This window comes from Suricata suricatta, chromosome 17, assembly GCF_006229205.1.
Source record: "Suricata suricatta isolate VVHF042 chromosome 17, meerkat_22Aug2017_6uvM2_HiC, whole genome shotgun sequence".
Taxonomy (NCBI): domain Eukaryota; kingdom Metazoa; phylum Chordata; class Mammalia; order Carnivora; family Herpestidae; genus Suricata; species Suricata suricatta.
The window spans coordinates 35,539,516-35,562,307 of record NC_043716.1 but is presented as its reverse complement, the minus strand read 5'-3'; the positions used below and the strand labels follow the sequence as shown (position 1 = coordinate 35,562,307).

The 22,792-nt window shown below is 57.1% G+C and overlaps 1 protein-coding gene across 2 annotated transcripts; it reads right to left on the bottom strand.

Annotated features, from left to right (window-relative positions):
• Positions 1 to 6,099: 6,099 nt before the first annotated feature.
• Positions 6,100 to 22,248, bottom strand: OSBPL7 (oxysterol binding protein like 7). 2 transcript variants are annotated; one of them, XM_029928148.1, is made up of 23 exons: positions 22,071 to 22,245; positions 20,594 to 20,748; positions 20,357 to 20,485; positions 20,093 to 20,146; positions 19,376 to 19,489; positions 18,909 to 19,019; positions 18,673 to 18,790; positions 17,913 to 18,016; positions 17,476 to 17,568; positions 17,259 to 17,391; positions 17,087 to 17,181; positions 16,810 to 16,905; positions 15,388 to 15,525; positions 14,740 to 14,833; positions 13,844 to 14,091; positions 13,435 to 13,572; positions 9,912 to 9,975; positions 9,736 to 9,814; positions 8,098 to 8,242; positions 7,850 to 7,994; positions 7,626 to 7,752; positions 7,307 to 7,429; positions 6,100 to 7,155 (listed from the first exon to the last, which is right to left on the bottom strand). In XM_029928148.1, the coding sequence occupies exons 2-23, from the start codon at positions 20,666 to 20,668 to the stop codon at positions 7,047 to 7,049; spliced, it is 2,532 nt and encodes an 843-aa protein (XP_029784008.1). In that variant the 5' UTR covers positions 20,669 to 20,748; positions 22,071 to 22,245; the 3' UTR covers positions 6,100 to 7,046. The 2 variants fall into 2 exon arrangements, with proteins under 2 accessions (XP_029784008.1, XP_029784009.1); XM_029928149.1 differs by lacking the exon at positions 6,100 to 7,155 and having other exon boundaries at positions 7,313 to 7,429; positions 7,626 to 7,708; positions 22,071 to 22,248.
• Positions 22,249 to 22,792: the final 544 nt, after the last annotated feature.

Genomic DNA, 22,792 nt, shown 5'->3' with positions numbered 1-22,792 from the left:
TCGCGCGTCTCCCGTCCTCGGGCTCCGCCCCGCGGCCACCGGGCCCGCTGCGGCCGATCGCCGGGCTGGGTGGCGCGGCGCAGGTCCCCGGGCTCCCGCGAGGCCGGCGGTCAGCTCGCTCCCCCGCCACCCACCAGCCCGGCCCCCGAGTCTGTGCGGGAGCGCGCGCTGAAGGCGATGCCTGGGGTCGCGTGCCCACGTCCGCCCCTGGACCTTCAGCTTTGTTAGCCCGGACTTCCTGGCCTCCAGGACCTTCTGGCCCCTTGTCGCCAGGTCTCCCAGTGCGCGTGAGGCGGGTGGGGCAGGAGCTCCCGCGGCCCGGCGCTCCTTAACTAGGAAGGAGGTCAGTCAGCTCACAGAAGGATGCTGGGTTCTGTCTCAGGGACTGATGGTGAGGGGACCACAGAGATGAAGGGTGCTGTCTTCTCCCCCTGGGCTGATGTGTGAACCCCCTCATCATTTTGGGGAGATGTTTTGTACTCTTTTCTTGGCAAAAGTATTGGGAAACTTAGGGCACAACTTGTGTCTGCACACCCACTCCCTCAATTCTGCTTCCCTCTCTCAAGGAGGACCTGCCTGCAAGGGGGGGCCCGTGTTGACACAAGCCCACATCCTCGAAAGTCACCCTTGTTGGTCACTCCACTGCTTGGACAATGCAAAGTCCCATGCTCTCCTTTGGCAAAGGACAGAAACCCTTGAAGTTGCTGGACTGTTATGATTATGCCCATTCCGCAGAGAGGAAACAGGAAGGGAAGAAAGGGCAGAGCCAGGTCTGAGTTCAAGGCCTCAGCCAACTCTCCTGCATGCTCTTCCCTGACTAGCCTGCCTGGCAGGTGGTGGAACAGAAGTATGGCGGCCTCTGGTGATCCAGGGAGGCTGAGAGAGGCTACCCTGTGCCTGGAGTGACTTGCTAAACGACAGGAGGGAGACAGGTCAAATGTGACCTGCCATCCCCACCTCCTGGGCTCCTCAGTGAGATGGCTTCCCACATTAGCCAAGACTTCTTTGCCAAACAGGCAGTGGCCTACCTTCCTTCTCGTCCCCAATCTCATCCCTCCCCAGAGGCCACAGGTGGACCCCCCCCCCCATACCCTTCAGAAGCACACCTCAAGGAATCTTCTCCCTGCCCCTAACATTTGGAGGGCCCCGGATAGGAGTACAAACACGGGCCCACACATCATATTAAATACTTAGAGATTACAAACCAAGCTAATAGCTTAAAATATGTTCTGTCTTCCAGGCTTCACAAAATATGACCCGAAAAGCCTGGTTGGCATTTAGAATTTTCACACTACTCTGAGCTCCTTGCCAGCGCAGGGAGACCTGGCCCCAGGCAAATGGCTAACCCTCACATCTCTCATGCATTGGGAGGGGGTAAATGCAGCGGCAGGCACAATCCTCTACAGGGTGTACCTGGGAAACGTACCCGCACTGTGATCTAGAAGCCAGTTGGTCAGGAACTACAGGTAACCAGAATGTTCCTGGGAGGGGTCAGCAGCACATTCCTTCAGCCCCTCGGATCCTAGGCCCTTGAGGCACCTTCATGGTTCCTGCCACAGTGTGTGATGGCTCTGGGGGCTGCAGAAGCAGGAGGGGTGTTAGCAGAAACCCAGGGGAAGGTTCTCTTGTGAAGGCTTCGTGTGTGTGCGTGCGTGCACAGATGGGAGTGATCCTGGACCCACTGTCCTTGACCAGCCATTACCTGGCAAGAGAGGAGGCAAAGGGGGCCTGACCAACTCCCCCAGCCCACCTGGGCAGTTTCTAGGAGTGGTTGGGGACACCTGGGTCTCTCAGAGAAGAGGTTTCCTGACCCAGTGTGTTCTCTGAAAAGTGTAGGTGGGCAGTGGTCGAGCACACTGGCAATCTGCAGGAATGTGGGCTGATAGTGTCTGCACTGTTGTTTATCACTGCCGAGCTGGGACCCAGACACTGCCAGATTCTTGGGGACATGTGAATCTGAACGGACGCTGGGTGCGGCCATCTGCCAGGTGGGCTCAGGATGTGCCTGAATTGGTCCTTTCCAGAGACACGGGCGCCCTCTTGAGGATGCTTGAAGAATTCCACCACCTTGGTCAGAGATGCACAGACTCTGAGTCCAACTCTCATCCCCATTCTCTCTCCTGCCCCCATCCAGTCTCTTCTTCCATCCACACCCTTCCCACAGCCCAGCCCACCCATCATTTTGAGAGACCTGTCATATTAGGAACCAACAAGACGCAGCAGCGCCAGGGTCCTGGCCTCATGGGGCAAAGTGACAACAGTTTGGACTTACCTGAGGTTGCTGAAGATGCTTCCAGTACCCTGATGTGTATATGGAGGGAGTCCCTTCTGCAAACTGAGGATTTCGTCCCACGGCGTGGGTCGGGAGCCATAGGCACCCACCACTGCTCCCACTGCTTGCCCTTGTTCTGCTGCAGGGCATGGGGATGGGGAGTGGAGGTGGGACGGGCCCACACCATCCACCTCAGCCTGCTGTCAGGGGAAGCAGCGAGGCACGTGCTGGCCTGTTGGCCTCCTTCCGCCCTGAACACCCACTCCAGCTTCAGGGCGATCGGGCCGTCACCCTGATCTCCAGGAGTGGAACTGAAGGGTCCCTGAGACCGGCAGAACCCAACATATAACAAATCCATCCAACCCCCTCCACCAAGCTCCAGCTTCCAGAAGCATAGGGCCGGGTCCCTAGAAGGTCCCTAGGATGACCCCAGGCCCTCTTTAGAATGCCTGTCTGAGAGAGCTCAACGCAGCCTGGAGAATTTAGTGTTGGTTCCTCGCAAACACCTGATGACGGCCTCTTGACTTACTTTTCTTAGAGCATTTGCCTGAAAGGGCTTATAATTATGACTTCTTCCTTCATCCCTTTGAGGAATACACGTATCTCCTACACTCAGGAGTGTCTTTCTCAAGGACCTGGAAGCCATTCCTTTGAAATGTGATCATCAATGAGGACAGATCCTGTCTCCCAGTCTCTGCGGGAGGACAGATTCCGATTTTGATCACTGCCAGCTAGCAGGCACCCCTGGTGCCTAATTGCATTTTCACTGGCCAATCCTTTGTAATTTTTCACTTCTCTGACTACCGGAGCCCCCCCATGTCCCCCTCCCTCCTCCCTCCTTCTCCCTTAGAATGCCCAGTCACCTCTGCACAGACGGAATGAAACTCAGCTCTTCCGCCCCACTGTCAGTGGTTACTGAATAAAATCTGTTTCCACCCTTTTAATGTCTGACTGTGTTTATCTTTGACACCTAGCCCCTTGGCTGGCTCAACAGTCTTTCCCTTCTCTGGTTTATTATAAATACATGGTCACATGCACCCAGACCACCCTTTACTCAGAAGATTCAGGGCATTGGGGAGTTAGAAGTTATTCTTGGTCTTTTTGCCCCTGGCAACCCAGCATCCCCATCAGCCATTCAACAGATAGGTCTTAAAAAGACCATTTCTGGGGCGCGTGGGTGGCTCAGTCAGTTAAGCATCCGCCTTCGGCTCAGGTCATGATCTTACAATTCGTAGGTTCAAGCCCTGCATTGGGCTCTGTGCTGACAGCTAGCTCAGAGCCTGGAGCCTGTTTTGGAATCTGTATCTCTCTCTCTGACCCTCCCCTGCTCGCACTGTCTCTCTCTGTCGCTCAAAAATAAATAAAAAAACATTAAAAATTTTAAAAAATAAAAAATTTTTAAAAATTAAAAATAAATAAATAAAAAGACCATTTCTTTGAGGGGAGAAGTTGGGGTTGGAGGACCCGAAGTGTGTGAGGTGAGGACTGATGCTTCCTGACTGGCTTCTCCCTCCCTCTGCTGCCATTGTTGGTCCCAAGCATTTCCCTGCTGTTCAAGCTCTGACCTTTACTCATCCAGGGAAGTAGGTCTCTGGCTTTACAAACTGGGAGCATTCTTACCTCACACCTCTCTCAAGCTCAGTTAAGATGTGGGGCCACTAAGGGGCGCCTGGGTGCCTGGGTGGCTCAGTATGTTAAGCATCCGACTTCGGCTCAGGTCATGATCTCGGGGTCCTCGAATTAGACCCCTGGGTCGGGATCTGTGCTGACAGCCCAGAGCCTGGAGCCTGCTTCCGATCCTGTGTCTCCCTCTCTCTCTGCCCCTCCCCCACTTACACTCTCTCTCTCTTCCTCAAAAATAAAACATTAAAAATATTTTTTTTTAAATGCTGTGGGGCCAGTCAGCCCATATACTCCTCCTCTCTGTCCCAGCCCTGCCATATCTTCCATCCAAGGCTGACAGTCCAGGTCCGCGGGGGGGTGGGGGGGGTGGCAGGTCTGTCCCAAGCCCAGCCCAGTGGTGATCAGTGCTTCTGTGTGTCACCCGACTGGACTGGGATAGGCTCAAGAATGGGGCCCACCATTGCTTCCTCAGACCGGACTTGAGGACTCCCCCCCCCACAACCATCTTCTCAGTAGCTGAAAGGTGGTCTCCATCCTCTGTGCCCACAGCTGCTTTGGACCCCGCACACACACACCCCGCCCACAGAGCACAGCCCGGGGCCACAGCTCTGGACTCCCCTTGGTCTAGTCTGAGTCCCCCGTCAGTGATGACCCACCAAGCCTTGGCCGGATGGGGAGCGTTTCTAAGAAGACAACAGTCTTCCAGCTGGAAATGCCTCAACAGGAAGAAAACCAATCTGACCATTTTCCTGCCAGTGAGCTGGCACCCAGCCTCGGAGAGGATGCTGGTGAGGCCCCAGAGGGCCTGCTTCCTGTGGGCAGGGAGGTGGCTCTTCTCCTGTCTCCGTTCGAAAAATAACTTCGGAATTTGGTCCACTTGAAACTCTACTTCTTAAAAATATGGGGAAGTTGGGGCACCTGGGTGGCTCAGTCAGTTGAACATCTGGCTTTGGGTCAGGTCATGATCTCATGGTTTGTGGGTTCGAGCCCCGAGTTGGGCTTTATGTTGACAGCTAGCTCAGAGCCTGACCCTCCCCTGCTCACACTGTCTCTCTCTCTCTCTCAAAAATAAATAAAACACTAAAAAAACCAATTTTTTTTAAATATGGGGAAGTTGAACGCAAGCTGGTCCGTCAGGTGCTGTGTTCTCTGAGCGGAAGGGGCCTAGGGGAGGAGGGTGGTACACCTTGTATTAAAAAGAAACGCTGAATGTGTGCAAGCTTTGGCTTTTTTTGGAATGGGTTGAGGCTCTTTCTGGTACATGGTGTCAGGAGGAGTGTATTTATTTTAACTTCACGCCCTCGGAAATAGACTGTGGAAATGTGGAGGGGGCGGGGGGAAGGAAAAGGACTAGGATGGGAAGGGCCGTGGCTCCAGGGTCCCCTCTGCTCTTGCCACACACATTCCCACCACCCAGAGAAAGTGTGACTTGCTCTTGGCACATCCGGGAAACCAAAGCAGGACCTGGGGGCCCGTCATTGCAGTGAGACAGGGTGACGGGCTGAGACAGCTGATGACATCAGGAGCCTGGGCCCCTTCCCATACATTCTCCTCGGACATAAAAGAAACCAAATGAAGGAACGGAGTCTTCAAACAGAGAAGGCACGTGACTAAGACCTGTACACAGCTTTGGTGACAGAGCTTGGATGTGAACTTAGCTTTGACTGGGTAGGGGAGCAGGAGACGTCTCGCTGGCCTTGTTCCCTGGTCCCTTACAACCCCCCCCCAATCTCCGCTTCCACTTCTCTGTGGACGCTCACCAATCTGCGGGGGGAAGAGACCTGACCATCGATGCTGAGTGTGGGGGTCAGCACCCAATGCCCGAGGGGGACGCGGACTACACAGCCTTCAGCCTGATTGAAGAGTGTGGGTTTTTCCTCTAGGTCCCCAGAAGCAATAAATGTATTTGAGGCAGACATGAGGCAACTCCATCTCCTCTTTTTAAAAATATCACCCTGAAGGCTAGCATCAGAATGGAGGTGCTTGGGAGGGAGTTGAGGCAAGTGTCCTGGCAAGGGTCGCTAAGGGCCCAGCCTGAGCCCGGAGCAATCCAGAGAAGGGGCCAGGGCTCCGGCCTCTGAGACAGAATGGACAGGATGCGGGGATTAAGGGGGAGAGGACAGGGGATTTTCAGCCCAGGCGAGTGGGGAGCTGTGAGCCTTTGGAGTTTGAACACATGTGGTTTTAAAGGAACCGTCTCAGGCCCAAGTTTGGGACTGTCTTTATTAGAGCTTGGAATGTCACTGCAAATTCACCTTAATCAGAGGCAGACTGTGCGAAAATGAGCAGCAACAGTGGCGGGCCCCCAGCAGGGGCCATCTGGGCTACATTGGGACCCTGCTCGCCTGCAAGCAGTACACAGGCACACGCACACATGCACACACCCCTACACAAACTCACACTCTCACACGCGCTCATTCACTCCCGGGGGGTCTGAGGCCAGGCGCCCTGCCGGCTCCACTTGCTTCCTGCCTCTCAGACAGGCGTCATCCACAAAGCAGGGACCCGCCGAGCTGTGGCTGAAGTTTCCTCCCACTTGAGGACCAGGGCCGATGGAGCCGGAAGCTGCAGGCATTTTGCAGTTTGGGAGACAGGGGTCCAGGAGGATGGGAGAGATTGCCAAGGACCAAGCAACAGGAGCCCCGCTGGGCGGGGGACACGGGGGAGAGGGGAGACGATGCCGGTGAGGGGCATGGGAGGGACGGGCATGGGAGAAAAAGCTGTCTCTTTTCCTTCACTCACTCCAACTGCACAGCCGGGGCCAGAGCCCTGGGCAGAGCAAGCCTGGGGAGCATCGAGGGGTCACCTGTGTCCTGGGAAGGCACTAAATGGGGAACAGATCCTGGAGAGCCTGGGGTCTCTCCCAAGCACCCCAAGGGGGACAGAACAGGAATGACAGAGCAAGAAGGGTCTTACATGCTGGTTGTCTGGGGAAACAAGACTAGGGAAGCATGAATCCTGCTTCCCACCCCAAACCGGAAGGCAGGGGTGGGGGGTGGGCAGTGGGCTGAGATGCAGCCCCTCTGGCCAGCAGAGGGGATAGAGCCAGAGCCAGGGCTGCCCCTTTGGTCTCCAGGGCGGTGAGTGGGAGGTCCGTGGGAGGTAGAGGCAGGAGGGAGGAGCCTGGGCCTCCTGCCCCTGAGGGCCAGGGCTACCAGAGCACGGCCCCGTCCAGGTTCCCGTATCCTGGCTCGGCCCGCAGCCTCCAGTACGTGTTGTTGGTCACCCACCACTCCTTCCCACTGCTGTCTGTCTGCCGCCTGGGGGAAGGACAGGGGCATGTATCCAGAGCTAAGGCCAGGGGCCCCGGAGGCTGCCTCTCAGAGCCGCCCCCATTCAGAGCGAGAAGGGGCTGTAGGGGAGGTGGAGCAGAGCCTGGAAGGCAGAGGCCGGGGGAGAGAGCAGAAGTACCTGAAGAAGCGAGCCTGGTGGACGATGTTGTTCTCCTCCATCACTCGGCGCCTGTCCCGCTGAAGCTGCTCGATCCTTCTCTTCTGGGCTTCAGCGGCCTGGATGTTCCCCTCCTCCAAGTACCTGGGCATCCACATGGCAGTCAGGGGAACTGCCCCCACCGCCCCCAAACCCAAGGCCTCTGTGCCCTGCCCAGCTCTGCCCCCAGACAGGACCCATCTCCCTGAGGCAACGTCAAGAGGGAAGGACTCTGTGAGGAAGTTCATGTGGAAGAGGGAGGAGCCCAGCCACTCCAGGGTGGGGCCCGCCTGACACTGACCTCTGGTCTGGCCGGAGCCGCGTGTCCGTGGAAGGCAGTGACCGTTTCAGCTCCGCCGTCAGCTCGTTCAGCTCCAAGGCAAACTGAGTGAAGCCGAAGTTTCGCTCGTGGTCTGGGGGCATTGAGTCTGGGGAGGGGGGTGGGAAAGGCAAGGGGCTGGGGCTGGTGGACCGTGCCATAGTCGCCCTCACCCCTGCCCGGCCCTCCCTGACCACCCCACTTACTGGGTTTCCAGATGCACTGGCCGCCGGGCAGGGACCCCCGGTACAGCCCCTCGTGCCACTTCCCGGAGAGTCGGTGGAGGACACGGCCACTCCGGCTGAACACGGCCCCCTGCACCTCGTGGACGTTAGAGCTCCAGTACTTGGCCTGGAGCAGGGGTGGAGGCAGGGGACTTAGGGAGTGTCCCCTGGCCCTGCCTCCAGGGTGAGCCTCTGGCAGCAGACAGGCAGGGGCGGGGTGGGGCACGCACCTTGCAGAAGGTGATTTTGCAGTGACAGGAGCTGTCCTGTGTGTTCCGGATGAGCACCTCCCCGTAGTGCTCGATCCAGCGCTGGCCGCTCAGGATGTTGTGAATGCAGGACGTCACCTTGTTCCACTCAAAGTGGTCCCCAAACCTGAGAAAGACAGAGCCGGGGAGGGCAGCTGGCTGGCCCTGGGAACAAAGGCCACCCTGAGCCAGGATGGCCGTCAGGTGGTCTGTGGAAGGGACCTGCGGTCCTGGTTCTGCCTCTGCGTGAAGGATGACATACTTATAAGGGCACCTGGGTGGTTCAGTCAGTTAAGCGTCTGACTCTTGACTTCAGGTCAGGCCATGATCTCACGGTTTGTGGGTTCGAGCCCCGCTTCGGGTTCTGTGCTGACAGCCCAGAGCCTGGAGCCTGTTTCGGATTCTGTGTCTCCTGTTCTCTCTGCCTCTCCCCTGCCCATGATCTGTCTCTCTCTGTCTCTCAAAAATAAATAAATGTTAATTTTAAAAAAGTATATGTGTCTGTGTGTATACACACACACACACACACACACACACACACACACACACACACACACACACACATATAAACAAAACAAAAAGGATGACATATTTATAAAGAAGAATATAAAGAAGCCCAGGGCGCCTGGGTGGCTCAATCAGTTAAGCATCCGACTTCGGCTCAGGTCATGATCTCACAGCTTGTGGGTTTGAGCCCCACAGTGGGCTCTATGCTGATAGCTCAGAACCTGGAGCCACCTTCTGATCCTGTGTCTCCCTCTCTCTCTCTCTCTCTCTCTCTCTCTCTGCCCTTCTCCCACTTGCAATCTCTCTCTCAAAAATAAATAAAACACAAAAAATACTAAAATAAGAACAGCCTCACAGAAAATATTGAGTCAACACATCTCCATTCATTGAGAAAGCTCCTGAATGCCTAAGTCATGGGGATAAATACAGGCAGGGTCCCTGCCTATGGGTGCCAGGGACCAGGGTAGGCTTGTTCACACCGTTACCCTGTTTAATCCCCCCTTCTTCTGGGTACTACTCATTACTCTTATTTTATGGAAGAGCAGACTCAAAGTTCTGAGGCATTAAACCTTTTTGTTGCTTGCATAATTATTAAGACTGCCAGACAGGACTTTGGACTCTGAAGTCCAGGATCTTCCCGCCCCGGGACTGGCCTCTGGCTAACTCTTGGACCATGCCCGGTAAGCCCCCTTCTTCCCTCACTGCTGTCCCCATTTGTAAAATGACATGAGATAGAGGACAGTGTCTCAAATATGGTTTGTGATCAGCCCTGAGATCAATTTAGGTCTCTGTGGGTCTGTGTGTGAGTGTGGGTGTGCCTGTGCATTGGCTTGAAGTCTCAAATGCATTTCCTCCGGTGAGTCACGGTCAAAAGAGTGTGAAAGCCAGTGCGTCAGATGACCTCGGTGAGCCCTTCCAGCTCTACCGTTCTAAGATTTTTCACGTTTCTGTATGCACAACGGCTGTGAAAATAGGTGTGAGACGTACAGACACTGCCCCACCGCAACCAGCTTCAGGCCAAACCTTTCTATCCTGCCCCCACCACCTCGCCACCCTGGCCTGGAGGGGGGCCTGTGGGCTGGGCCTGACTGCAGAGCACTTAGGGACACCCACCTGGGCAGGCTGACATTGACGGTCCCCACAGGCACAATCTCCAAGGATTTGCCCCAGAACTTGTTCTTCCACTTCATGTCTGGAGTTGGGTTGGGAGAGGGAGAAATGAGACCGGACCCTCCCTCATCTGCCCTTCACCCTCACGTCTGCCCTCCCATGCCCCCACAACTCCTCACCTTGCCAGAAGATGAAGTTCTCAGACTCTGCATGGCATGCCGAGATGGGGGGGTGGTGGGAGACCTTAGTGAGGAAAGAAGGTCTCTGGCTGCTGCCCCTGAGGACTGTGGGGTCTGCTCCTCGCCCCAGGGCTTCCCAAAGCCCCTTATCTCCATTCCCAGCTCCCCTCCAAACCAGAAGGCCAGTTGGTCCCAGGTCTCTTGCCTCTGTCATCCTCAGCCACCACCCACATCCCACTGCCCTCTCTGTTCTCGTGAGGCTTCACATGCCCCCTTCTCTCTCACTCCCTTCTGGAGCTCCGGTGCCCCTGTCCAAGCCTTCTAAGTCCCCTAGCAGTGACAGGTGAGGTCTCCTCCTGGGCTCTACCCCAATGCCAGCCCTCCTGGGGACCCTCCTCCCTCACCGCCTTCTCCTTCACCATCATCACAGCCTCCGGAACACCTGGCCTTGCCCTCCTCACGACGGCTCCATGTCTGGAACTTGAACTTGGGTATCCCAAAGCCTGCAGCCTTGCCTCTCTCCCCATTCTCCATGGCCCATGACTCCTCCCAAGACTTCCGTCCACTCTGCTTCGTTGTGGCCTGTCCACCCTGCTCCACCACCATCTACCCCACCCCCCATGGCTGACATTGGTCTATCACCTCGACCCTCTCACAGCACCCTGCACAACCTGCTGCCACCACTTGGCACCACACCTGGCATCGGCCTCCTCTGAGCCGCCCCTGGGTCTCTGCTCTTCAGACACCCCCAATGGGCCGAGGAACACACGGAGCGCATACTTGGAAACTTCTAATGCTATGCTCTGTCTACACCTGGGCTCAATCCTTCTCTGAGGACCCACACCCAACCCATCCCCTTCAAACCACATTGGTATGCTCACCCTCAGGGGGAGAATAGCGAAGGCAACTCCTCCCACCAATTTATGGCTCCCACCCTGACCCTTGGCCCCTGAACCCGCTGCCAGGCCGGGACCTTCCTCCTCCTGCTGGTGCCTCCCACCCCTCCCTGCAGGCTCCTCCCTCCTCCCACCCCCTGCTTTTCTCTTTCCTCTGAATAGAAGTATCTCCTGGGGCGCCTGGGTGGCTCAGTAAGTTGAGCGTCTGACTCTTTATTTAGGCTCAGGTCATGATCTCACGGTTCATGAGGTCCAGCCCTGAGTTGAGCTCTGTGCTGAGAGCAGGGAGCCCTCTTGGGATCCTCTCTCTCTCAAAATAAATAAACAAACATTTTTTTAAAAAAGGAAATATCATGGGGCGCCTGGGTGGCTCAGTCGGTTAAGCCTCCAGCTTCAGCTCAGGTCAGATCTCATGTTCGTGGGTTTGAGCCCTGCGTCAGGCTCTGTGCTGACAGCCAGCTCAGAGCCTGGAGCCTGCTTCAGATTCTGTGTCTCCTTCTCTCTCTGCCCCTCCCCCTCTCATGCTCTGTCTCTCTCTGTATCAAAAATAAATAAAACATTAAAAAAAGTTTAAAAAAATAAATAAATAAAAAAGGAAATATCAGGGCACATGGGTGGCTCCGTCATCTAAGCATTGGACTGTGGCTCAGGTCATAATCTCATGGTTCATGAGAGTGAACCCCACATCAGGTGACCTTGAACCCCACTTCTCTCTCTCTCTCTCTCTCTCTGCCCCTCACTTACTTGTACCCTCTCTCAAAAAACAAAAAACCAAAACAAAAAAAAAGAAAGAAGTATTTCATGTTTCTTCCATTAAAAAAAAAAAGTAAACCTTTCCTTTCTGGATGCGCACACGTTTGCTCACATTTGCACAAAACAAACACTGGCGGCTGTCGCCTCAGAAGGGCGAGGTGGGGGTCAGGGGTCACTTCCTATTGGACACACTACCGTACTATAGGACCTTTTCACTATGTTTTCAAAAACACTTAAGATCTAAACAAACAAAAAACCTGCTTCAGCTCTATCCTCACCTCTGGCTGAAACCCTCTCTCTCTCTCCTTTCTCTCCTGGTGAACTTTTTTGGAAATGATCTTCATTTTTCTCTATTTTAACTTTTTATTTTACAGTAAGCTCTGTGCCCAACACCAGGCTCGAACTCACAACCCCAAGATCAAGAGTTGTGCATTCCACTGACTGAGCCAGTCAGGTACCCCATTTAATTTTAAATTTTTTTTAATTTTTAAATGTTTTTTTTAATTTCATTCTGAGAGAAAGAGAGACAGAGCGTGAGCAGGAGAGGAACAGAGAGAGAGGGAGACACAGAATCTGAAGCAGGCTCCAGGCTCTAAGATGTTGACACAGAGCCCGATGTGGCGTTTGAACTCAAGGACCATGAGATCATGACCTGAGCTGAAGTCAGATGCTTAACTGACTGGGCCACCCAGGGGCCCTGAATTTTAATTTTTTAAAGTCTCGTTCTTCTCTACTTTCCTTCTTTTTTCTATCCACCCACTGTAACCCAGCCTCAGCCCACAGCCCTTCTCAGAAACCTCCCTCACTCAGTAAACCAACCAAAGTCCTGTGGACCCTCTGCCTGCACCCCTTGGCCTCCGCTCCTCCACCTTCCCTGCCCACCTTGCTCAGACCCTCTCCCATGAGCAGCCCGTGACATCACCCGTGCTCTAGGCTGGTGACTCCGGGGCCTGTCAGCCTCCGCCTGTGCTCCCAGAGGAGCTCTGTGCCCACATGGCCCAGGGCCTCCCATGGAAGTCAAGCCCACGTAGACAGGGAGACTCCCTAGTTCAGTCACCTTCCTCACATACTTCCCATCTCGTTAACTGGCACTGCCACACACCTGCCGAACCCCCAAACCAGAAATTCAAGGTCATCTCCAGCTTCTCATCGAGTCAGCTCATCGAGCACCTCCCCGATCCCTTACTTGTAACACATTCTGTTGACCACCGGGTCCTGTCAAAGGCGACACAACACAGTCCCTGAATCCAATTTCCTCACAGTCTAGATGCCACCGCCTAAGTGTAGGTCTTTGTCAGCTCTCACAGGGATGACTGAAATGGCCTCCTAAAGGCTTTCTCTGACCCATTCACACACCACGGCCCGAGTGTTCTTTATAAAGTGCAATGTCTTTATACGGAGCATGTCACTCTACTGCCTAAAACCCGCCGACGACCCCCCATGGAAGGGAACCGCTCTGCCTGCAGGGCTCTCAGGCCTTAGTCCTGTCTTGCCGTCCAGTTGTGTCTCTCACTCGTCCTAGACATGCTCCATCTGCTCCTTTACACCGTCTGGAGCTTCCCAGTATCTGCACCCTCGAACTCTTGGTGCACTCAACTCCTCCCTCAAGACTTGGGTCAAGAATCAGCCCCTACAGCACGCCTTCCCTGCTGAATAGTGGGGTCCCAGCTCTAGAACATGGTATAGTAACTCCCCATTTCAAGTCCATCCCCCACACTCGCAGGGAGCTCCCTGGAGCAGAGAGCCCTCTGCTCCACCGCCATGTGGCCCAGGGCCCGGCACAGGGCCAGCCGCCCTGAGCTTACTCTCCCAGACCCTGGCCCCTCGGAAGCCCCAGCCACCCCTGAGGGCCCCTCTTCTTCTGCGGCCCACACCTGCTCACTGATGAAGCGGAAGCCTCGGTCAGGCCGCTCACACTCGTAGGTCTCCCCCAGGACAGGGTTGAAGGGCTTACAGCCTGCTCGGTGGTACGTGGAGGAGTAGGCAGAGACGGCAAAGGCTGCGATGTACACCTGTGGGCAGAAGGGCAAGGAGATGCCGCTGGGGGGGAGGGGAGACATGCTGGGGGGGTGAGATGCCACTGGGAAGGGGTCAGGAGATGCCATTGGGGTGTGGTGGGGAGATCCTGCCAGAGAGGGAGGAGATGCCAATGGGGGGGTGTGGGGGACATGCCGCTGGGGGTTTGCAGAGAAGGGGGGGTGCCACCCCACTGCAAGCAAGGATGGGGGCCGAGGTGGAGCTTCAGAGGGTGTGGGGGAGCCCCGCCAGGAGTTCCGGGGGTACCATGCGCTCGCAGGGGTCCGCCACGCGGCTGGCCTGGTCCAGGAGGCTGCTGTACTCCAGCTCCTCGCAGAGCCGCTGCAGAGTGTTGAGCGGCTCGTTGAGCTGCACAGGCATCGACACCTTGGACAGGTCCTTGCCGATGTTGTTCCGAAGTATGTTCCACAGGCTCACGTCTGCCCCTGGCCCGCTGGCTGCTGGCAGGCAGCGGCGACGCGGTGGCCCCGCAGCTCTCCCTGGAACACACGCCCCTGGGCCCGCCACGCAGCCACGTCACTCTCCCTCCCGCAGGGCATCCAGACCTGGCGGGCACACAGCTGGCCCCAGCGCCGCCCCTGGATACCTTTCCAAGCGCCCTCTGGACTCTGCAGACGAGCTCCCCAGGGGCTTTAGCTGGTGGCAGGGCCAGAAACCACTCAGACAGGGCGGCTCCCACTGCTGGAAACCCTGAACCCCAAAAGCCATTCCTGAGCCCCCACCCTGGCCTTTAGTTCCCCTCCACAAACCAATGTTGGGATACAGATTGTTCAGCCCATTTTACAGAGGAGGAAAGAGGCTCCAAGAAGTAAAATAACATGTACAAAGCCACACTGCTAAAGAGTGGCAAGGCACGACCATCCGTTTCTGTCTGTATCAGGCCCCATGCCAGTCTTTTCCAAAGACTGCACTGGCCGCTAGCCCCCAGGCCAAGCCTGATCCACCTCGGAGCCGCTTCTAGAACATTCTGTAGCTCACAGCTTAGCCGTCTGCATCTCCTGGGGTCACTTCTGGAGTCAGTATCCAAAGCTGCTAGCCCACCAGTCACCACCACAGACTGCCTCCCAACAGGTCTGGGCCGTGGACAAACACCACTTGTACCTCCCTCTGAATCCCTCCATGCCTGCACACCCAGCTGGTACCTTTCTGGTAGCGTTCAGCTCCCCTGAGGTCCAGCACCTCCTCAGACAGGCTGGTGGTGATTTCACTGGTGCACGACTCCTCCTCCTCTGAGCCCTGGGCCAGGACAGAAGACAGGCTGAGAAGATGGGGCCTCCTGGGCAGCTGGGCAGTGCCCAGGGCTCAGCAAGACCCTGCCCAGCTAGTCTTTTGACGGGAATGGGGAAGACATGTATTTGGGGGAGGTGGGTATCTGAGCCCTAAGACGGACATCACGGAGTGTGCCCTGCACCTTTGGGAGGGGACACCTGGCCCTCTCACTGCGGGGAGGGAGCACAGGGACTTGGCAAACACCAGAGAAAGGGGGCAGGGCACTGCTGAGATCCAGGGTTCAGGGGTGGGGTTAGAGACAGTTCTAGGGCTGACCCGCTCACAGGAAAAGGCTGGGGTGGGCCTGAGGTAGCAGTCTCGGGAGGACCCCATGGGGATAAAGCACCTCAAACTGGAGGAAGGGTCCCCAGCAGAGATTTCAGAGCAGAGCCACACAAACCCAATAGGTCTGGACGTGTTACCAGAGAGAACAGCAGAGGTGTTAGAAAGGATTTGGGAAACCTACAAACCTAGGCTCTCTGGACCCCATCCCGATTTTCCCAGGGCTGTCCCCCACTCACCTCGTTCTCAGAAGAGCTGGCAGAGAGGAGAACCTCACAGGCATCAAAGAACTCCGTGTGGGAATCGGCAAGGGACAAGACGCTGCTCTGGGACAGCTGGGGGGTCAGCCCACGCCCCTTCATGTACAGGGCTTCTTGCTGTGGGAAGGACAAGGTGTCAGGCAGGGCTCCCTGGCCCTGACAGTTCCCTTGAGAGGAGGCATACTGGGGTCTTGTACCGCCTGAGTGTGGAGCCCGCCAAACAGAAGACGACGCAGAAGGGAGAGTGTGGTGGGAAATGAAGGTGCAGCAGATGAACTGGGGCCTGGGAGCAAGGAAACGTGGGTTCCATAAGACCTGCCCACACTGCCTAGGCACTCAACTCTGAGTCGGGTTCCAAGCCTTCCGTGTATATTAATGCCATCAATGCTAACACTCACCCTAAGCAGTAGGTGCTATGATGACTCCCTACTTTGCAGATGAGGACACTGAAGCTCAGGGTCACAAAGCAAAGGAGCCAAATTCAAACCCATAGAGCCTGGCCCGAGTCCGTGCTCAGAACATCAAAGTTCCAGCTCAGCCAATCTGCAGCTGGGGGTTCCTGGGCCCATCGGACAGATTCTTAGTTTCCTCCACCATGAACTTGAGGGTAATGATTGTGGCCTTGTAGGGTTGAAAGAAGTAAAAGCACGGGCACCTGGGTGGCTCAGTCAGTTGAGGGTTCTACTCTTCAGCTCAGGTCATTATCCCAAGGTCATGGGATCGAGCCCTGAGTTGGGCTCTGTGCTGAGTGTGGAGCCTGCTTAAGATTCTCTCTTTCTCTCTCTCTCTCTCTCTGTCTCTCTCAAATTAAAAAATAAATAAGTAACTCTTTAAAAAAAACATAAAAGCACTCTGGGACACCTGGGGGTCTCAGTAGATTAGGCATCTGACTCTTTTTTATTTATTTATTTTTTTAATTTTTGAGAGAGACACACACACAGAGTGTGAGCAGGGGAGGGTCAGAGAGCGAGGGAGACACAGAATCAGAAACAGGCTCCAGGCTCTGAGCTGTCAGCACAGAGCCCGACACAAGGCTCGAACCCACGAACTGTGAGATCATGACCTGAGATGAGGTCGGTGGCTTAAGTGACTGAGCCACCCAGGCGCCCCAGGCATCTGACTCTTGATCTCAGTTCAAGTTTTGATCTCAGGTCCCTGAGTTCAAGCCCCGAGGTGGGCACACTGCATGTGGAATCTACTTTAAAAAAAAAAAAGTATAAGCAATCTGCATACTGGCAGGGCAGGAATGACCAAGGAGAGGCCGCTGCTGATGTCACATGAACTGGGTTGGAGCTAGGCTTTCTGGGCCCTGTTTTGGGTCTGAAGACCAACCATGCCTTCAGTGCTGCTAAGAAAGAAGGTGCAGGAGAAGTGATCCCCACAGCCAAGCCTGGCTCCTACCTCCTCAGGGTTGAGGGAGCTAAAGGAGTCCGCAGTGGTGTCTGAGGAGACGGAGAGCGAGTGGAGGCGCCTCGGGCCAGCTGAGGCCTCAGAGCCCTGCGCGGAGAGAGTGAGGGGACAGGGAGCCAGGAGGACAAAGCCCTCCCCACCCCACCCCACCATACTGCTCTCTGCCAACCACTCTCTCCCCAGACCCAGCTCTGCTCTCTTCTCCGAGCCTACGGTCCTCAACTTCGAGCCCTTTCCTCCCATCCTCTCCCCTGTCTATGAGCCTCACCCCCGTGTGCGACAGCTCTGAGCCCTGGTGCAGGTCCCTCAGTCGGTCCCATTCAGCAGTGAGGGCAGCCAGGACGCTGCTGAGGGAGTTGTGCACTGTGGGGCAGGGGCAGGCATCAGACTCTTCCTCTCCCTCTCCCTGCCTGTCCCCCACCCCCACAGCACACACTCACCCTTCTGGGCCAGGGCCCAGAAAGTACGCTGCAGGTGGGCATAGTCCGGAGGCGGCAGCCCGCGGGGGCCTGAGGGGTCCCGGGACTCCAGGTAGCGAGACAGGTTGGGAACAGAGCCGTGGAGACGACCAACCTGCGGGTGAGGGAGAGGGGTCAAAGGTGACGGCCTCCTCCAGGGCACCCCACCCCAGTGACTTGGGTCCACACCCCACCTCACCCGTCCAATGGTGTCGTCCTTTGCGAAACTCTGTGTGCACCACATGCGGCTGGTCCGTTTCCCCTTCTTGGGTCTCTCGGTTGTCACCGAGGCCTAGCAAGTCAAAGGTGGGAGGTGGGGGGTGGGGAAGGGCAGCAACCATGCAAGCCAGGGGATGGGACGATGGCCGTGGAGGAGGGCACAGGGACATCTGCTGTCCCAGAGGAAGAAGATGGCACGCTAGTGGAGGCGTGGGCACGGCAGGCAAGGGTCACTCCAGAGGGGCAGAGAGACAACCCTGAGGCGGTCTGGAGATGGGAGGTGGGTCAACTAGGCAGATGCGAGGCTCTCCAGGAACCCGCAGCACCTGAGGGAGCCTGGGGACCTGTCCCTGGGGGAGTGGTGAGGGTGAAGGCGCCAAGCAGAAGAGTCCCCCAGGCCCCGCCCCTGGCCCTCACCTGGTGCGTGGGGATAACAGGGGCCGAGGGGATTCGGTGCAGGGACTCCAGGCTCTGGAGGAGCCTGTGTAGCTCCTGGAGCTTCCCCTGACACTCAGAGAGCTCTGTGGGAAGAATGAACGTGGACGTCCCTCTCCCAGCAGTGCCTGTGCACCCCGGAGTCTGTCCCTTGGCTCCCCTTCCTCCTCCTGCCACCTGCGGACAGCCGCAGACACTGTGTTCCCCCCTCCCCGGCTCAGGATGCCAAAGCAGTTCCCAGTTCCCACCCCTGGTCTGGCCTTGCACTGGTTTCCCAAGAGGGCTGGCATCCTTGGTCCCCATAATATACCTTAACTCTGCCGCCTCCGCACAGGCTGCAGGTGGGTGGGGGGGAGCCCTGACTCTCTGTCCCCGCTCGCTGGCACTCCTCCCTCTCCCAGGCCAACATCTCAGCTGCCTACTCCAGGAACGGGTTCTATAGCCTTCTCTGACATTGCTCTGCAGGACCCCTCCCTGACTGGCTTTCCGTATCTTCTTGTCTGTGAGAACCAGCGCCCAGTCCTGTCTATGTGCCTGAGGCACAAGGCCTGCTGTCCGCAGTGAGGTTGGTGCTCCCCAGGGCAGGCCTGAGTAGACCCTGTCGGCTTGGAGCCCGAGTGTGTCTCCTCCGTCAGCCCAGGTTCCCGGAGGCAGGGCTGGAGGTAACGGTTCGCCCTTCTCATGACTGTTGACACCCCCCAGACCTGACGGCACAGGCCCTGCCCACAGAGGGGCCCCTTACCATGAGAGCAGCGATCTAGCCCATCACTGTCCCTCAGCCAGGAAGACACCTTTTCCCGAGGCCCGACCCCAGGGAGAGCTGAAGAGCTGCCCGCTGCCGGAAGCTGGGCACCAGGAGCCTGTGGGGTGAGTCAAGTGTGAGGCAGGGCAGTGCCCCCCTCCCTGGATATCACAGTTGCCTGAAGCTGCCACCCCTGAATCCCCATGTCATCTGCCCCCGCCCAGGACCTCCCTTACCTTCCGGTGAGCGGTGCTGGGCAGCGAGCCTCGGGGCATGTCGAGGCGCTGGGCGAGGCGGTGGGCACGCAGCTGGGCCACCCAGCTCTGGAACAGGTCCTGGGATTTGATCTGCAGAAGTGGTGGAGACAGGGAGGGAATCATGAAAGGAAGGATCGCTTCCCAGGGGCGAGAAGTCAGGGCTCTGCTTCCCAGGCACGCAAGTCTCCCCCTGCCGTCCCCGGCTTGTGCAAAGGCTCCTTGCGGGGCGGCAGAGCACAGTTTCCCCAGGTGTCTCAGCCCTGAGCTCTATGCCTGTTAATGGACCAACCAAGAGGCAGGCCTTGCCGTTGGCTGTGGTACACAATGGGAACTCCTTGTGGTTAACCTCAGGGGCAGACCCTCGGCCCCTGCCCCTCTCTCCTGTGTGCCCTAGTGTCTCTGCTGGGCTGGAGTCCAAGCCACCCCTTAGCTCCCATGGGTGTCACCTTGAGGTGGTAAATGTTGTCTTCAGTGTCAAGGTCAATGCGCTGAGCCTTTTTGTTGATGGACATAACAGACAGTCGGACGTCAATGGAGCCATGAAGCTTCCCCTTGGTGATCTAGGGCGGATATTTGGCAGGGGAAAATGGGACTGTTTTTAGGCCCTCAGGGCCACAGGGCCACCATCTCCCTGAGGCGACCCTAGGCTCAAGGGCCAGGCAGCCGGTTCACCGTCGTGCCCAAGTCACAGTATCAGCAGGGACTTGTCAGTTGTCCTCCTGTGCACAGAGCACCCCATGACGTCTGAACAAGGGAGTCACAGAGCAAGGAAAACTAATCTCAAGAACCCCATGACTGAGTAGGGAAACACCCTCTCACAGAAAGAGATCTTGAGCCTGTTGGCCTTCAGGACCTATTCCCAGCACGAGAATGAGACAAGGGTAAAGATGATAAAGGTCCCGTTTCCTGGGCACTTATTTTGTGCCAGGCACTGTCCCAAGGGCCCTTTCCAAGACGAACCACAAAACAGGGAATCATACCCTCTCGATCTTAGAGACGAGGGAGTTGAGGCCCAGGGAAATGACTTGTCCGAGACCCCACTTCCAGAAGTGGTGTACCCGGGATTCAGACCCTGCTCTGGTGGATGCCAGAAACCCCCTGCCTATTCAGAATATTCTGGGCCCCAAATCAGCCCGCAGCCCCCAGCAGAGGCCCTGACTCACCTCTTGCCGCGTTGTTGCATATTGAAGGATTCCGTCCTCAAGCACAAAGTATCTCTGTGACGTTGCCCAGAAGGAACAAGAACCCAGTGTGGGGGTGGGGGTGGGGTGCCGAGAGAAAAGGGTAGGGGGAGAGAGCAACCACACACATGGACTTTTCTTCTCCTCCACACACAGCCCCAGTACGGCCCACAGCCTCTCCCCCCCTACCAGGCATCCCCCGCCCGCCCCCACATCTGGCCCCTCCCTTTGCCCTGCCCACGCTACCTTGTGCCAGCCCTTCAGAGGCCACTTCCTTTTCTTGAGCAGGTGGCCTTCCTGCCTCTCAGGCATGATACCCTCTGCTCCCGAGAGCCTGCCCCGAGGCTCCTCCACCACCTCCCACAGCTCAGAGGCCTGCAGGCCAGGACAGATGGTAGGACAGCGGCTGGTGAGGTGACCAGATCTGCCCCCAACTTGTGGGCCAAGCCCCATCCGCCCACTGCCTGCTTCCCCGTCTCAGACCTGCAGGGCACTGCTGGGCTTTGTAGACTGAATGTTCTCTGCCAAGGAGTTAGGAACCCTCTCTTGGAAGTCCATGTAGATGGGAGCTGCCACTCCCTGCTGAGTAGGTAGAGCAGGGTGGAGGGAGAAGGGTGTCACCTTGTCCTCAGGGGACCCTTGAAGCGAGAGAGAGAGAGAGAGAGAGAGAGACCCCATTAGCACAGGCCCTGCTATCACCTTCCACACCTCCAACCCTTCCCGCACCCTCTGAAATAAGAGCTCACCAACATCTTCTGCTCACCTGCCCTGCCTCTCTGAGTCTGTCCCTTCCCCACCCCGGGCGGGTGTCCCTGTCTACACCCTCCAGCTCCAGCCACTGCTCTCTGAGAGGTGAGTTAGCACACAGCCTGCAGGCCAGCGCCAAGAGAAAACCACACAAGTCCACCCAGCCCCACCTTAGGCCCACATTCTCAGGCTCTAGGAAACACTCAGTGCTTTCTCTGGAGGATTCCCTGGGGGGGGCGGGGGAGTGACGAGGAATGAGGCATGGGAGTGAAAAAAGAGACTAAAAAAGGGCAGAGGAATTCAGAGACTGGACAAGCAAGATCTCAATCCGGCTTCTCCTCCTTCAGGACCCCTGGGCACTCCTCCACCTGCTCTCATGGGTTGGAGACTCGTCTGCCATCTGGACTCCCCACTAATCAGTCTTCAGATCCTGTTTTCTGTATCGGGAAACTGAGGCCTGAGCCAGCCCCCACTGTTCTCTGTGCCTCCACCCTAGGATGCCCACCTAAGACCCTTGGTGTCCCACAAACCTCCATTCTACCATCCCAGTCTTTGGGGTCCCTGAGAAGTAACACCCGTCCAGAGAGAGCAGGGGACCAGGCCCTTGAGGCACTGTGGGCGGGAGAAGAGGTGGCCAAGAACATGCCAAGGTCCACACAGGTCCCACAGCAGTGCCCACAGGCGCCTTTGGCATCAGCCCTGGCCATCCTGGCTCCACGAGGAGATCAATAATGCATGAGGCTCTGTGTGTGTGAAGCAGGGAGGGGACTGGAGGGGCGAGGCTGGCCCAAGGCTGGGGAAACAGCTCAGATCTTCCAATGGAGCCACCAAGCCCCTGAGGAGCAAAGGCCGGGAAGGGACAGGGATGCGATGGGGCAGTGGTGGCCAGGAGGTAGGGATGGAGGGGCCCGGAGTGCAAGAGGCTAACCTGCAGGGTAAAACTCCTGCATTTGGCCATTGAAAGTTCCCAAACTCTTCCGGTGTTTGGGTATCTCCATGTCCTTTCCTGGCCCCCTAGAATCCTGGCCCTTCACTGCTGGCGGGTGGAGGGGGAGGATCTGTCAGTAGAGGGTGCAGGGTCGAGGGGAGCCCAGTGGGTGCCCCATCTCCACTTCCATTCCCACCCCCGTCTCCGGAGGGGTAGACCTGCCAGCTTCAGGTGGGAGGAAGCCTGCCAGGGGAATGTCAGCCAAAGGCAGCGCGGGCCCCTTACCCCAGGGTCCATGGACGCCAGTGCTCCTTGGCCCGCGCACCGCTCTGTCTCTGAGTCACCGTCTCCCAGTCGCCCGCTCCCTGCTCACGGAGCCTGAGCAGTGGCAGCAGCTGCTGCAGGAACCAGGAAGGAAGGAGATGTCGGAGCCTCCCCTCCAGCCGGATCTCCCCACCTCCCCCTTCCCGGCCCCTCCTCCCGCCAAGCTCCGGGCGGCCGCTCAGTTCTGCCCCCCTGCTCCCGGGAGGACTCAGGGCTGAGCGGACTCCGCGGCACAGAGGTAGCTTGGGAGTGGGGCAGAGTCCCCGCTGGGCGCAGCTCCAGATAGACCGCGGAGGACTGGGGAGCTGCTGGCCTCAAGCCAGTGGTGGTAAAGGGTTTACTCGTACTAGCATGGCCTTGACCCTAGTTAGTACCCAAGGCCATTTCCTTATTAACTGCCCCCCTCTCTCGTTTTACATCTGAAAATAGATTGCAAAATTTGGAACCAGCAAATGTATCAGGTTGACAGGAATGGATGATGCCCCTGGGGGACCACGACAGACAGTGCCAAGAGCATGGTCAGCAGGCCAGCCACGGCTGGAGAGGGCCAGGCAGCAGCCTCCAGAGAGGCTCTGTCATTGCGGGTGATGCCCCACCAGGTCGGGACCCACTGGGGCTGGAGGTACCTGTGGGTAACACAAAACCCCCAGCTTGCTTGGTCTCTGGATCGGGAGCGGGTCTGC